Source organism: Protobothrops mucrosquamatus, unplaced genomic scaffold (genome assembly GCF_001527695.2).
Source record: "Protobothrops mucrosquamatus isolate PMUCROS unplaced genomic scaffold, P.Mucros_1.0 scaffold32, whole genome shotgun sequence".
NCBI lineage: Eukaryota > Metazoa > Chordata > Lepidosauria > Squamata > Viperidae > Protobothrops > Protobothrops mucrosquamatus.
In genome coordinates, this window is record NW_015386416.1 from 570,866 (window position 1) to 583,654 (window position 12,789).

Sequence of the window (12,789 nt, forward strand, 5' to 3'; positions counted from 1 at the left end):
TTTTGCAGTGTTCTCCTTTCTCTACAGCTGGCTCCGTTCAGTGTTATGGGGAGAGATCAAGCCCTTAGACCCTCCACTGTGGGGTGCCTCAGAGGTCTCTAACCTCTCCTCCTTAACATTTACATGAAATTGCTCAATGAGGTCATTTGATGGCACAAGATACATATCTTCATTCCTGGTAGGGCAAAGGATTCTATTGCAGTGCTGACCAAGTGCCTAGAGTCTGTCTGGATAAGGAAAAACTAACATCAACCCTGATAAGATAGAATGTTTTTGGTTCCCCCCCTTCCCCAGGGTTTGGTGATATTCATGTTTTACTCTGATAAGGTAGCGTTTTCTTGGTTGAACCTCTGTGCAATTTGAGGGTCCTCCTGGACTCACAGGTCCTGCTCAATAAGCAATTGGCAGCTATGCATAGATTCATCTTGAGTGCAAATTGTATCCTTTCATGGACTGGGAAGCCTTACTCACTGTTACTTATATCTTAGTCATTTCCTGTTTGTGTTACTCCAATATATTTACATGGGGCTGCCCTTGACAACTATCCAAGAGCTGCAATTGGTCCAGAACATGGGCACACATAGTGCTGGGTGCTTCAAGATTTGCCTATGTTACATCTGTGTTGCCCAAGCAGTTTCCTTCCAGGTAAAATTCAAGACTCTGATATCACTTTTACAGCCCTACATGGCACAGGAACTGTTTGTGAGATGGCTTGTCCCTGACAGTATCTGCTGGATAAAATAGGATAAGCATGCTCCAGGTGTGTTCCCTGAAATATTGCTATCTAGGAGGACTTCATAAAGGCGCTTCTCCATGGCTTCCCCTACTTTATAGTGCACCCTCTTTCCAGGAGGCCCCAACCCTTTTAGTTTTCTGGGAGGCCATCAAGACCTGACTTTTTATTCTGGGATAGAGTAAGGATGCCTTCTGTTGTTTGTTGAGACATCCAAAGGCAATCACTGAGGTGCTAAGTTTTTGTTTTATTTTTAAAAAATGGATCTAGGGTTTTATTGTTGTTGTGAGCTCCCAGAGATGTGTTTTAAGATGGATGGCTATAAAAATATTTTAGATAAATAGATATATAAATAAGATAAAGTTACTCCTTACCTGTGCAAATCCATTAAAAGCATTGTTTGATGCCTAGGCCAAATTAGAAGGACAGATTTTAATATCAAAGTCTTGTTTGTACATGGCCCAAACATAAACATCTTTTAAAGTGAAGGGAAAGAATGACAATAAAATAAAAAATAAAAAGAAAGCACAATGAAACACATTGATAATTGGAAACGATGCCAGCAACATAAACTATCTAAAAGCAACATGTCAAAACAAGATGTAGTATAAAATAAGATGGCATATTCAACAGTCAACTTCTTTGTGGTCAACCTAGCATAATTACATGGTTGAATTATGCCATGAATGCATGACTACACAGATTAGCAAAGGAAAGATAAGGACTATTCATAAAATACAAGGTTAAATAAAGGAAAAATCACCTCCTAGGGAATCTCTCTTTTCTAAACTATGCTATATAATATGGTAGGTACCTCTTCTTTATCAGCCTCATTTTCTTGGTATAACAATCCATATCTCCGGTTAGCAATTTCATCTTCAGATAAATCTGAGCTGTTGGTCTTATTTTCTTTGGGACTAGTGAAGTTTCCGGTGCTAGCCTTTCCAGAGTTTCCCATTTGGAACAGAATCAATGGGCTACTTATCTTGTTTGATCCAGAGGTGCTAATGTTTGTCTCTTCCCCAGATGATCTTTGCAGTAAAGATGCTTCCTGATTCTGCTGACTCGTCATTACACAAGCAGTCCCCCAGCTATTGTTTAATTCTCCTAAATCTTGCATGAAACCTGGCCATAGGTTGTCCACGTTTCCATCTAGAGAGTCTTGTGTGGGAGGAAAGGGACAGGAATCATAGCTATTTGACTGGCTGAAAAAGGAATCAGAACTAAATGTAGGATCCCAGCTGTCATCCCAGGGTTCTGTCTCCAACACCTTGGGTAAATCAAAGTTAGCTTCTTCAGGCACACAAAACATTTCCCTATCTGCCAATTCACCTTCCATATTCTCTAACTCAGAACTACTGAAATATGCATTAGTTGGATTCTCAAACCCATGCTGCAGAGTCATATCCTTGTCAAGGGATATAAAGGTAACTTGGCATTCAATATCTTTATTCTCTTGAGAGATATTGAGGCCACAATCTTCATATTTTTTGCAAAGCTCTTCTGTCTCTTTTGCTTCAAAATCATACCCAAGATTTCCAATCTCTGTAGAAAATTTATCTTTGACTTGGAGGTTAGGAGTTCCTGTAATATTTGTCATATCATTTTCCTGTGTGCATTTTATGGCCCTCTTACCCTCACATGTTTCTTCAGGATCCTGATTCAGTGAACACAAAGCATTCTCCATTTCAAGTCTATTATGTTCTAGAGCTGTAAAGCTGCTCATATTCTTGAAATCTCTTTCAACTATCTCTTTAACCACATCAGCCCTATTAAATTCTATATCAAATTTCTGGGGACAACTATCAGTTTCTCGTTGCCCATTGGTGCATTCTAAATCTTGTCTAATTTCTACCTTAGTCTTTTTTACAGTTTCATTATCTGGTTGTCCTAAGGCCTTAAGACATTCAATTTCATCAAAGGATTTACTGAACTCCTTGAGTTTAGCACCTCTGATGTCTACCTTTTCACATGGGTCCGTATTTGTCCAGAAAGAGTCTTCTAAGCCCAGATTCGCCTCTTTTGTCATTTCCACACTAAATGGCTCTGCATCCGAAAAGCTGTCAATTTTCACTGAAGACTTCTCAGACAAAGTTTCACTCACTAAAAGCTGGTTACTCTCCACCAGATCAGTGCCATCGTCTCCACTATGACTAATCTCCCGGCATAGTCTTAAGAAAGTGGCTTCATGTTCATTTGCACAAGCTGTCCATGATGCGCCATCCTCATACTCGCTTGCAGCAGGCAAAATAGGAGTAGCTACCATATCAGATGATTCTGCTGAGATTTCCTCTGCCTGAAGAAAAGGCATGGGACCATCAGCAGTTCTTTCCTGGCCCTCACTGGCTGCCTCCTTGAGGGAATCTGGCTCTAGGCCCACATTGAGTGAACCTAAATCAGTTTGGGGCTTGTTAAGATCTTCTGCTGATCCACTGTCTGGATTTTCCTCCATGACCAGGTTATACAGGGAAAGACTTTTTGGAGAGTCAGGCTTTAAATAGGTAGGAAAGTAAAGAAAAAAACAAGATGAGCAAGATAAAGATGGTTTCAGGGAGAAAAAACATATAGAACTCAAAATTAACTGACTAAATTAAGGAATTAATACAATTTATAATATCTGTAAGGGAAATCTACATTTGAAAAAAGCAACTACTTACCGGCTGCACCATCTCATTATTGGTCTGTGAGGAAAGAAAATATGAAAAAAGATAAGAGAAAATGGAGAGGATATCTCACTGAAAAGAAACATGTTAAATAAACCGAAAGACCCAGAGTGCATCCATAAACACCAACTAGCTATCAGAAGACACAATGAAAATGCCTTAATTTCACAATACATGAACAGATTTAACCATATTTTCAACTTGGAAACTGTGAGCATCCCAGTTCAATCCAAATCCAAAAATGCTCAGAAATTCCTAGAAGCTTAGTACTCAAAGAAATCAGTCATCAACAGGCACATAGAAATAAACAATATTTACACACTAGTCAAAAGATTAAAAAAAGCTAAAAAGGAAACAAAAAGACCAGAACATGCCTTACCAGCAATCAATCACCCAATAAGAGGATAAACCCAGGATTAACCCCAGACAAACAATCAAGCAGGAAACAATACCTTAATCAAGGAACTATCAAGTCAGTCAAACAATCAAACAGAAAACAGACCAAACAAGGAACTACCAACCAGAAAGCAAAACCCCCACCATTACTAACAAAGTAATCTACTGTATATAAACAGAGCAAACCCGATTCCCTTTTTATACTGAAGATGCTACTTAGCTGGGAAATAAAATGTCTGCAAAGAAACAATCAAGCTCAAAGAACACTAAGAAGGTATTACAAATTGAGACAATTGACACAGTCCATGTTAGAGGGAGGGATAATGAGCATCAGCCTTGCTCTGTTCAACCAGTAAAATGACTTTTAAGCAGTGGTGGGATTCAAATATATAAACAACTGGTTCTCTGTGTGGATGCCGCTTCCGGAAGTCCATTCTGGGCCTGGGCAACAAAAAATTAGCTATTGGTTCTGCCCAAGTGGTGCAAACCGGTTGAATCCCACCACTGCTTTATTTCTAGATTTGAAGATTGGTGTGTGTGTGTGTGTGTGTGTGTGTGTGTATGTATGTAACAGAGTAATTAAAATGTTTCAAGTTTTTGTTTCATGGTCAGTCTGAAATGCAGATAAAGATGGTTTCCATTGGGTAGAGACTACTCAGTGAACTAAACCAATAAAACCAATTAATTTAATAACATGATCTTCTTTTGAATTACATTTGTTTAATGTTCATTTACAAATTTATCTGTATCAGTAATTTGTGGATGAATGTTAATGTAACCAAAGAGTCTACATAAACTTTCCATCAGTGTGGAATTCATTAAATTGTTTTCTGTAATTCACAATAAAGAAAACAAAAAACCCGTTGAGTTTCCATATCAGCATAATTTCTGTCAGTATTAAAATTGGTACCTACATAGAAATTATTACAATACTCAGAGCTCTTTAACATTAAAGCAGTTTATATTCTTAAATTTTGTCATCACATATTAGTGGAATAATTTATAGTTTAAGAGGGTGATGCAAATATTATTTATAGATTATCAACAGATACTATTTTGCCTTTATTAAATAATCCTGCATGGCATATTTAATTTCTTCTTAAAGCAAGATAATTTCAAAATGTTGAGGCTACTACAAAAATACAGAAGGTGTCCTCATAGATTTCTCAAATTAAATTAAAATCTGAGTACAGAAAGCAACCTTTAACTGTTACGTATTCCTTCCTTCCTTATTCCTTTCCATAACTTGCCTCGCAAAATTTAATCAACTTTTTTGTATTGATATATTTTGCACATTGAAGTTACCATTGAAATACAAAACAAGAACAAGATAAAAAGAAATAAAAGCCAACCATACCGTCCACAGATCCCAGGGTAGCGTCTGAGAAGGGGAAAGAAGGACAATGTTCAAAACCTCATTTGTACATCTTTTTTATGTGCTGTAAAGCATAATTAGATAATAATGTGATTATACATGTGCTTAACCAAAGTTGGCAAAGAAGTAGTTATAGATTAGACTAGAGCAATGGATCTGGGTGCATACTAGCCCACCCCACACCATATTCCAAACATTTATATTTGTTTTATCCACTGAAAAGGAATTCCAACTTTTATCTCTTAAAAGTGTAATTCTCCAAGAGGTTTGCTGTTAAACCCACCACTTGTGGCAAACCAGTAGCTCTCAAAAGCATTGTTGATAGCCATAATGTACCTGACTGAACAATCACATTCCTTATTTTTAATCATTTTTTTTAAATTAAGAAAGTAAAACAATAGCAACAAACAAAAAAGAAAAAGAATACACAGGCATACATAAAATGAAATTTACGTGGCTTCCAGTTTGCGATCATGCCTCTGGCGGACGTTCAGAGAGATCGCTCCCTCCGCCGTCCGGTTTTCTCCCGCTGGGGGACACTGAAAAGGCTCGAAAGTCGCCCTTCACGAGCGTGAAGAGGACTCCCGAGCGACCGTGGAAGGGCGGCAGCCCTCCTGTTTGATCCTGGGCAACTCTTCGAACTGACAGGGAAAAGATCGGCCATTTATGGCTCATCACCAAGCCGCTACCAGCCGAGGCCAAAATCACTAACAAGCACTTTGAAAGCACCGTGGAGGAATTGGGTGAGATCCTACCTTCCTTTCACCCCAAGTATTCTTCCTGTAAAAAGCCTCTGGAAATTTCTTCCCCCTATGAGGAGAGAGGGAAGGGAACGTCTTCCTCCCACCCTCTAAAATGGCGGCTTTTAACTACCTAGGGGACATAAAGCCTTGAAAAGATCTACTAAATCAGACATGTCAAACAAAAGGCCCAGGGGCCAGATGTGGCCCATGAAGTGGTTTCATGTGGCCTGTGAAGCCATCCTGGAAACAGGCCGGCCAGGAGCCAATGTACAATTTTGTGGTGGCCATCTATGCTGAAACACATTCAGTTTTAGCTCCACAAGGCCATCTGGAAACAGCGAGGAACCAGCCCCTGCTGTGTCGTCCCCGCTCCCTGTGTGCATGCTGGGGAGGTGTCACCCTTTGTGAGGAATGAAGAAATGCATCATTGCCTGGAAGTGGCCAGCAAATGGCCCTCGCCTACTTCACATATCTGGCTTGGGCTCCGGGGAGGGGTTTTGGCAGGCAGCGGAACGCTCTCCTCACAGCGCCGAGAGCTGAGCAGGTGGCGTGAATCTGATGAGAAATGCAATGCTGCCTAGCCCCCAGCCTGCCCAGTTTCAGCAAGCAGAAAGGTGCACAGCTGGCGAGCTTCACACCGCCGGCTCAGCCTCTTGGTACTGTGAGGAAAGCACCCGGCTGCCTGCCGAAACCGGGCAGGCTGGAGGCTGGGCGGCATTGTGCAGGTAATGTTGACTCTCACGCTGCTCATGGCATCCCCTCTCCCAGAGCCCACCAAGCCAGATATGTGAAGTAGGTGAGGGCCATGTGCTGGTCATTCTTCACAAAGGGTGACACCTCCTCAGCTGCGTTTCTTGCCTGTTTTTCTCTCTCCCTCATTTCAAATATTTTCCCACCACTCTATACTTAGGAAGGAAGGAAGGAAAGAAGGAGAGGGAGGTCTGAGGGAAGTCCTGCCTTAGTCCTGCCCTGCTGTCCTTTTCCTTGCCCCCTCCTCTTGGCCTATCCTGAGGGTCTCCCATCCTATTGCTAAGGAAGCTTTGGATACAAAACCAGGTCTCCTCCCATGGAGAGGGAATGGGCCTCCCTCTGACTTTGCCCTCATACCCATCATGAGCAACCTGGGTAAGGAGAGCAAGCACAACAGCAGCAGGAGCCTTGAGGAGGAGGTAAGTGCAGCTGGGCACCACCTTGGGGAAGTGGGGCTGGGCTTGGTGCCACGGGTGCTTGAGGGCCAGGCTGGGCATTTGACCTCTGCTGCCCAGGGCTCTGGGCAGCCCGCACCACCATCCAGCCCCCCCGCATGGCCTGAGAGGAACAGTGAGGCTCCTACAGTGGACCATACCTTGGCACTTGCCCTGGTCCCATCCTGCCAGAGACTCTCAGATCTGTCCCATTCCTGCCCAGGCCCCCACAGGTATCCTTAACGCGAACGATGTAGAGCTGGCCATGCCCACCAAGTAGACCACACCCACTCCATCCACGCCCACCCAGTAGGCTGCACCCACCCTGGCCATACCCACCCGGCTCCCCGAGGGCAGCTGCAATGCTGATGCGGCCCTCAATGAAATTGAGTTTTACACCCCTGTACTAAATAATTGGATTTGCTTCTGTCTGATATTCTGGGACCCAAAAAGTTCCTACTTTTATGGGGATTTGCTACTCTATTTACTCCTAAAAAAGAGGAAAAAACCTACACTGGATAAAAACCTAGCCAGGGACTTGAAAAATTTTAAATGCTATCGAGGACATCTTGTGGCAAAACGTGGTACAGCAAGTGAATATTCCTGACAAAAAGACCTGCTCAGAGCCCAGATCTGGCCTTGGTATTATCTAAAAGAGATTACAAGCTGAGAGAACAATTGGGTGGTGAAATTGCTCTTTAGGACTGTGGAGGTGAATACCTACTGACTTTTGTTTTATAAATAGCCTTCACTAAAGGACTATCTATAACTACATCAGAAATGGAGGAGGACCAGCAACAAACTTCACTTAACTATAAACTTATACTTGAAAAATGTTTTGAAGCCACGGAGATAATTGAAGCTAGATTGAAAGACAAAGGTGCCAGCTTAAAGCTACAAAGCAAAACCCTGACTACAATCAAAGAACTCACAATTCAAAAAATAACAGAAGCGGAAGAAATTAATACTAAGACAGAGGACTTTACAGATCAACAAGTACAATGTATTGAAAATCCAGATAACCAAATCCTGACTGCAACTAAAGAACCTACAACCCAAAAAACAACAGAAGCAGAAGAAAGAAATACTAAGATGGAGAGTGCTAAAGATCAACAAGTACAACCTACTGAAAATCTAGACAACCAAATAACAATCATAAAATTGGACATGACTTTTTACCTAGACCAGAAGAAACCTGAGGAACAAGACCATATTGAATTGAAGACAAATATCTTAGAGCAAATATGGGGATCTGGGCTACCAGGGCGACAACTTAATGACCATAAATGTGCCAATTCCTCTGGAAAATTGATAACTAGATGGTTTCCCTTGGTTCAAGTAACATATACAAGAATGAAGGGAGATCTGTCTGAGGATCTAGACTAGAGACATTGGTATGGAGGCCTGGTTGGCACAAAAAGAAAGCCAGAGTTAGATTTAAAAAATGGGGTCTTTTGATTTATTAGAGAGCATCCTAAAGTCTCAACTGACGGGCTAAAGCAAATTTCTGAGATGAAGAGAAATACGATTATTAGATTTAACTATTGTTGGGAAATGATAAAAAATAAGGGATTAATTGGCCTAATATCGAGGATTTAGATCTATAAGGGAAATGAAAACTAATTATTAGGGAATAGCTTTGAATCATTGTTTAGCCCAGACAGCACAGATGATGGATTTGTGACAATGAAGGATACTCCATTAGTAAGTAGTGATGTACTAGGATGAGAAATAGAAACTGTTTATGAAATAAAATAAAAATATATTCAAGTAAGCAATAGGTATATTTTAGTTATTATAGTTTTTATAGAGTGAAATAAAGGAAATTTGGGTTATCCGGAATTTAAATACTATGGATGTTAAAGGTTAAATTGGAATATTTTAATTAAAAATTAAAAATTAGGTAAAATTTAAATACAGGATATGGATATGTATAAGCAAAAATATAAGGATGAATGTTTTAACTAAGCCTGTTACAACTAGAAATCTACTAGCTTATATATGATATAGTAAATGTTAAGGGAAATAGAGAAGGAATTTTTTGATGATGTAACCTGAGATATGTACTAAAGATTTTGTTATTGTACTATTGACTACCCAATCACCACGCTGCTTTCCAAATACTTAAGTGTAAAACTGGAAAACCAATAAAAACTTGTTATAAAAAATGACTAATCCTTGACTTATGACAACAACTGAGCCCCAAATTTCTGTGGCTAAACAAGGTAGTTGTTAAGTGAATTTTGCTCCATTTTATGAACTTTCTCCCCCAGTCATTAAGCAAATCATTGCAATTATTAAGCAAATCATGCGATCGTTAAGTGAATCTGGTTTCTTTGCTTGTCGGAAACCATCCAGGAAGATTATGTGGTGCAACTCTCAGAAATACATGCCAAGCAACCCAATTTCGATCATGTGATCATGGGGATGCCACAACAGTCATTAAGTGTGAAAACTGGTCATAAGTCACTTTTTTCAGTGCTAAATGAATGGTTTTATGTCGAGAATTGTCTGTATAGCAAAAGTTGAAATAAAAATCTGATGGCTAAAAATAGATTGTAAAAAAGTTTAAAACAAAAACAAAAAAGATAAAGAAAAAAACATTGTAAGAAAAAAGCATTTTAATCTCCACCCCCACCCCCGTTCCTTCCTCCTCTCTTTTTCCCCCTTAGCTCTAATTAAATATTTTCTATCATACTTTGGTCATCTGTGATTATTGCTCATTTCTATTTGGGCCATTTAGATTTTTTAAAAAAATATTTTCTCTTTTTCTTCAAAAATGGTGTCTAAGTGTCCTAGGTTGTCTTGTTATATGATATGTTTTATTTAAGGAAACTATTCCTGCTTGAATTTTTAGACTTCTTCTGTGAATGCCACACATTCTTCAATTTTAGTTTCTCAATCCTATCACAGTTTCATTTCTAAGTATATTTCAATGTGTACTCTGCATACTCACAGAATATAAGATAATCATAGTGTATGTAATCAAGGACATCTATCATAAAAACAATCTTTTTAAGAAGTAAATTTAACAGCTCTTTCTATTTGGCATCATGTCAGGGTAAAGTATTCTTTTCCTGGATAATATGAAAAATTTCATTTACTAAAAATCAATTTATATATGTAAATTAATGGTATTAATAACTGTGGCCTGTTTTAATTCTGCCACGATGCCTTTAAACTTCTGAGATACTTCTTTATTGACCTCAAGTGTAAGGGGAGGTTTGACAGTATCAGACCATTTACTATAACAAGCTTCAGCTTATTTATAGTGCCAGCTCAAATTGCACTATGTTTCTCCTCCCTGTCCCATACATCAGGTTTGCAGGCCTTTGCTAATTGACTTGAGCTTTGCACACTTCATACTGCCTATGGCCTTCTTGGTCCTCAAGGTTTTCAGTATACAGATACATAGAAATAGAAAAATGGGTGGTTTTAAAAGGGAAGATATCTTATTGCACTGAATCTTTTTTTAGTTTGATTCCCTATTAGGTCTATGCTTGCTTTTTAATTATTTATAATGTTATGATGATTTTGTAGTTTTCAATTTTCTGTAAGCTATTTTCTGCTTTCATTTTATACCAAAATGTAGACTATAACATCTCAAATCAATAAAAATAAAAAAATAAAAAAAGTTACTGGCCAGGTGGGAAATCATAATTCAATATAAATTTTTATATGCAGAGGTGACTTTTTTTAAAAAAAATATCATTTTGAAATTGTAATCTATTACCATTCATATGTACAAATGGTACATCTTGTTTCAGTTCTCTATTTATCGTGGTTTTTAGTATCGCCTGTTCACCGCCCTGAGTCCCGTAAGGGAGATAGGGCGGTATATAAATTTAATTAATAATAATAATAATAATAATAATAATAATAATAATAATAATAATAATAATAACAACAACAACAACAACAACAACAACAACAACAACATCATCAATTTGCATAAGCAAAATTGGCATTATAGAGTAGAGAGCAAGACTGGTATAGTAGCTACAGAATCAGACTAGAAACTTGTAAGTCCTAATCCGGTCTTAGGCACAAAGTCCTTGGGCCAATCACTCTCTCTCAGTTCTAGAAAGGAGACAATGGCAAACCACTTCTGAAATTTTGCTAAGAAAACTGCAGGGATTTGTGCCCAGGAGCCAAAACCTGATTTGATGGTATGCATGCATGCAGATGCACAAGCCCACATCCACACCTACACAAAATATACACAATATAAAGAGAAAAATTTGCAATCATTTTTTTTTGAAATATCAGATGTAAGTAGACAATCAGATCTTTGGTCAAGCCTATAGAAGTCTACTTTCTTACATGATCTGAGAAAAAATGTACAATAGTGCATTTTTAAATGTCAGTGGCTCCAGGTTTCAGAAACAAATATTTAATTTAAACCTATTGTTAAGGACAGGTGTTTTGTTAAGACTTCTTTTAACACTTGTAGGGTGGAAATATTAGCTGTCCATTAATAAAATATAAAAGTGAAGTGCTTTGGGAAACTTGGAACTTGGATTGACTAAATAGTTAATCTGCTATGTTTCCAAATAAGACATGCAGCCCTACGTGGCATCAAAGCTACATGTTTACTATGGCTCTTATCGAGTCTAATCTCACATTACTCAATACTTTCTGTTACTCACTTCATTTCAGATGTATGTTGCTAAACACTAAGAAAAATTCTGAATTGTGTAATCAGCATATATTTTGTAAACTGGCTAAAATTTTGCACATTTTTCATTATTGAAAAATGCCTATTTTGTATAATTTTGTCTGCTTCTGCAAGACATCACCTAAGCCAGTGGTGGCGAACCTATGGCATGGGTGCCAGAGGCGGCACTCAGAGCCCTCTCTGTGGGCACGTGCGCTGTCGCCCCAGTCCTAGGCATTCAGCTGGGTTTTATAAACCCTTTTTGCTTTAGGCCTCCGTCGTTGTGTAAAAAAAAAAAAAAAGGTTCAATCAATCAGTCAATTTCAACTTCTCGTGGGAAAAAAAAAGATCTTGCAAAGTTGGAATTGATTGATTGAACTTTTTAGTCCCACCCAGTCTGCTGTTACCACTGCAGCCACACCCACCACCCAATGACCACACCCACCCGGCATCCGATGATGCATAAATGGGTTTTGGGTTGCAGTTTGGGCACTCGGTCTCTAAAAGGTTCGCCATCACTGACCTAAGCCATTACCAATCACTGCAAATTATATTAGCCAACCACATCAAAATTTCCTTTTAATTATTACATTTCTTTATAATCCTTAATATAAGAGTCAGCCACTCTCTTTTAATAAATTAAAACTGCATTTCTAGGTTCCCACAGGATTGTGGTATAAAACAACTCTGATTATGGGGCACATAGTATCATAATCACACACACACACACACACACACACACACACACACACTAAAAAATACCTGAGACATTGGGGAATGGGCCACCACAGTAGATGCATTATCAGGTTTGAAAGGATCAAAGTCCAAATCTAACAAAGACTCTTCTTTTTTAGCATCAGGAGTTTCATTCTGTTGGAATTACAACATCTTTTAAACATCATGTTTAATTGGAATGTACAAATAATTTACCTCATAAAATATACATCAAGGCAAATAATAAGGAAAGAGATTGGAATCCAGTGGCATTAGTCAATTCAGAATATAGAAAGTTGCCATGGATATAACAGGAAATGGGTA

General features: G+C 38.8%; 1 protein-coding gene across 1 annotated transcript in view; it reads right to left on the minus strand.

The window, feature by feature from the left end:
* Positions 1-12,789, minus strand: part of AMPH (amphiphysin) — a 105,765-nt gene that overhangs the window by 15,395 nt on the left and 77,581 nt on the right. The window contains exons 12-15 of the mRNA XM_029283179.1: positions 12,514-12,621; positions 5,150-5,173; positions 3,391-3,414; positions 1,108-1,140 (exon numbers count right to left, since the gene is read on the minus strand). Coding sequence (XP_029139012.1) covers positions 1,108-1,140; positions 3,391-3,414; positions 5,150-5,173; positions 12,514-12,621 — 189 coding nt within the window. The remainder of the gene's footprint in view (positions 1-1,107; positions 1,141-3,390; positions 3,415-5,149; positions 5,174-12,513; positions 12,622-12,789) is intronic.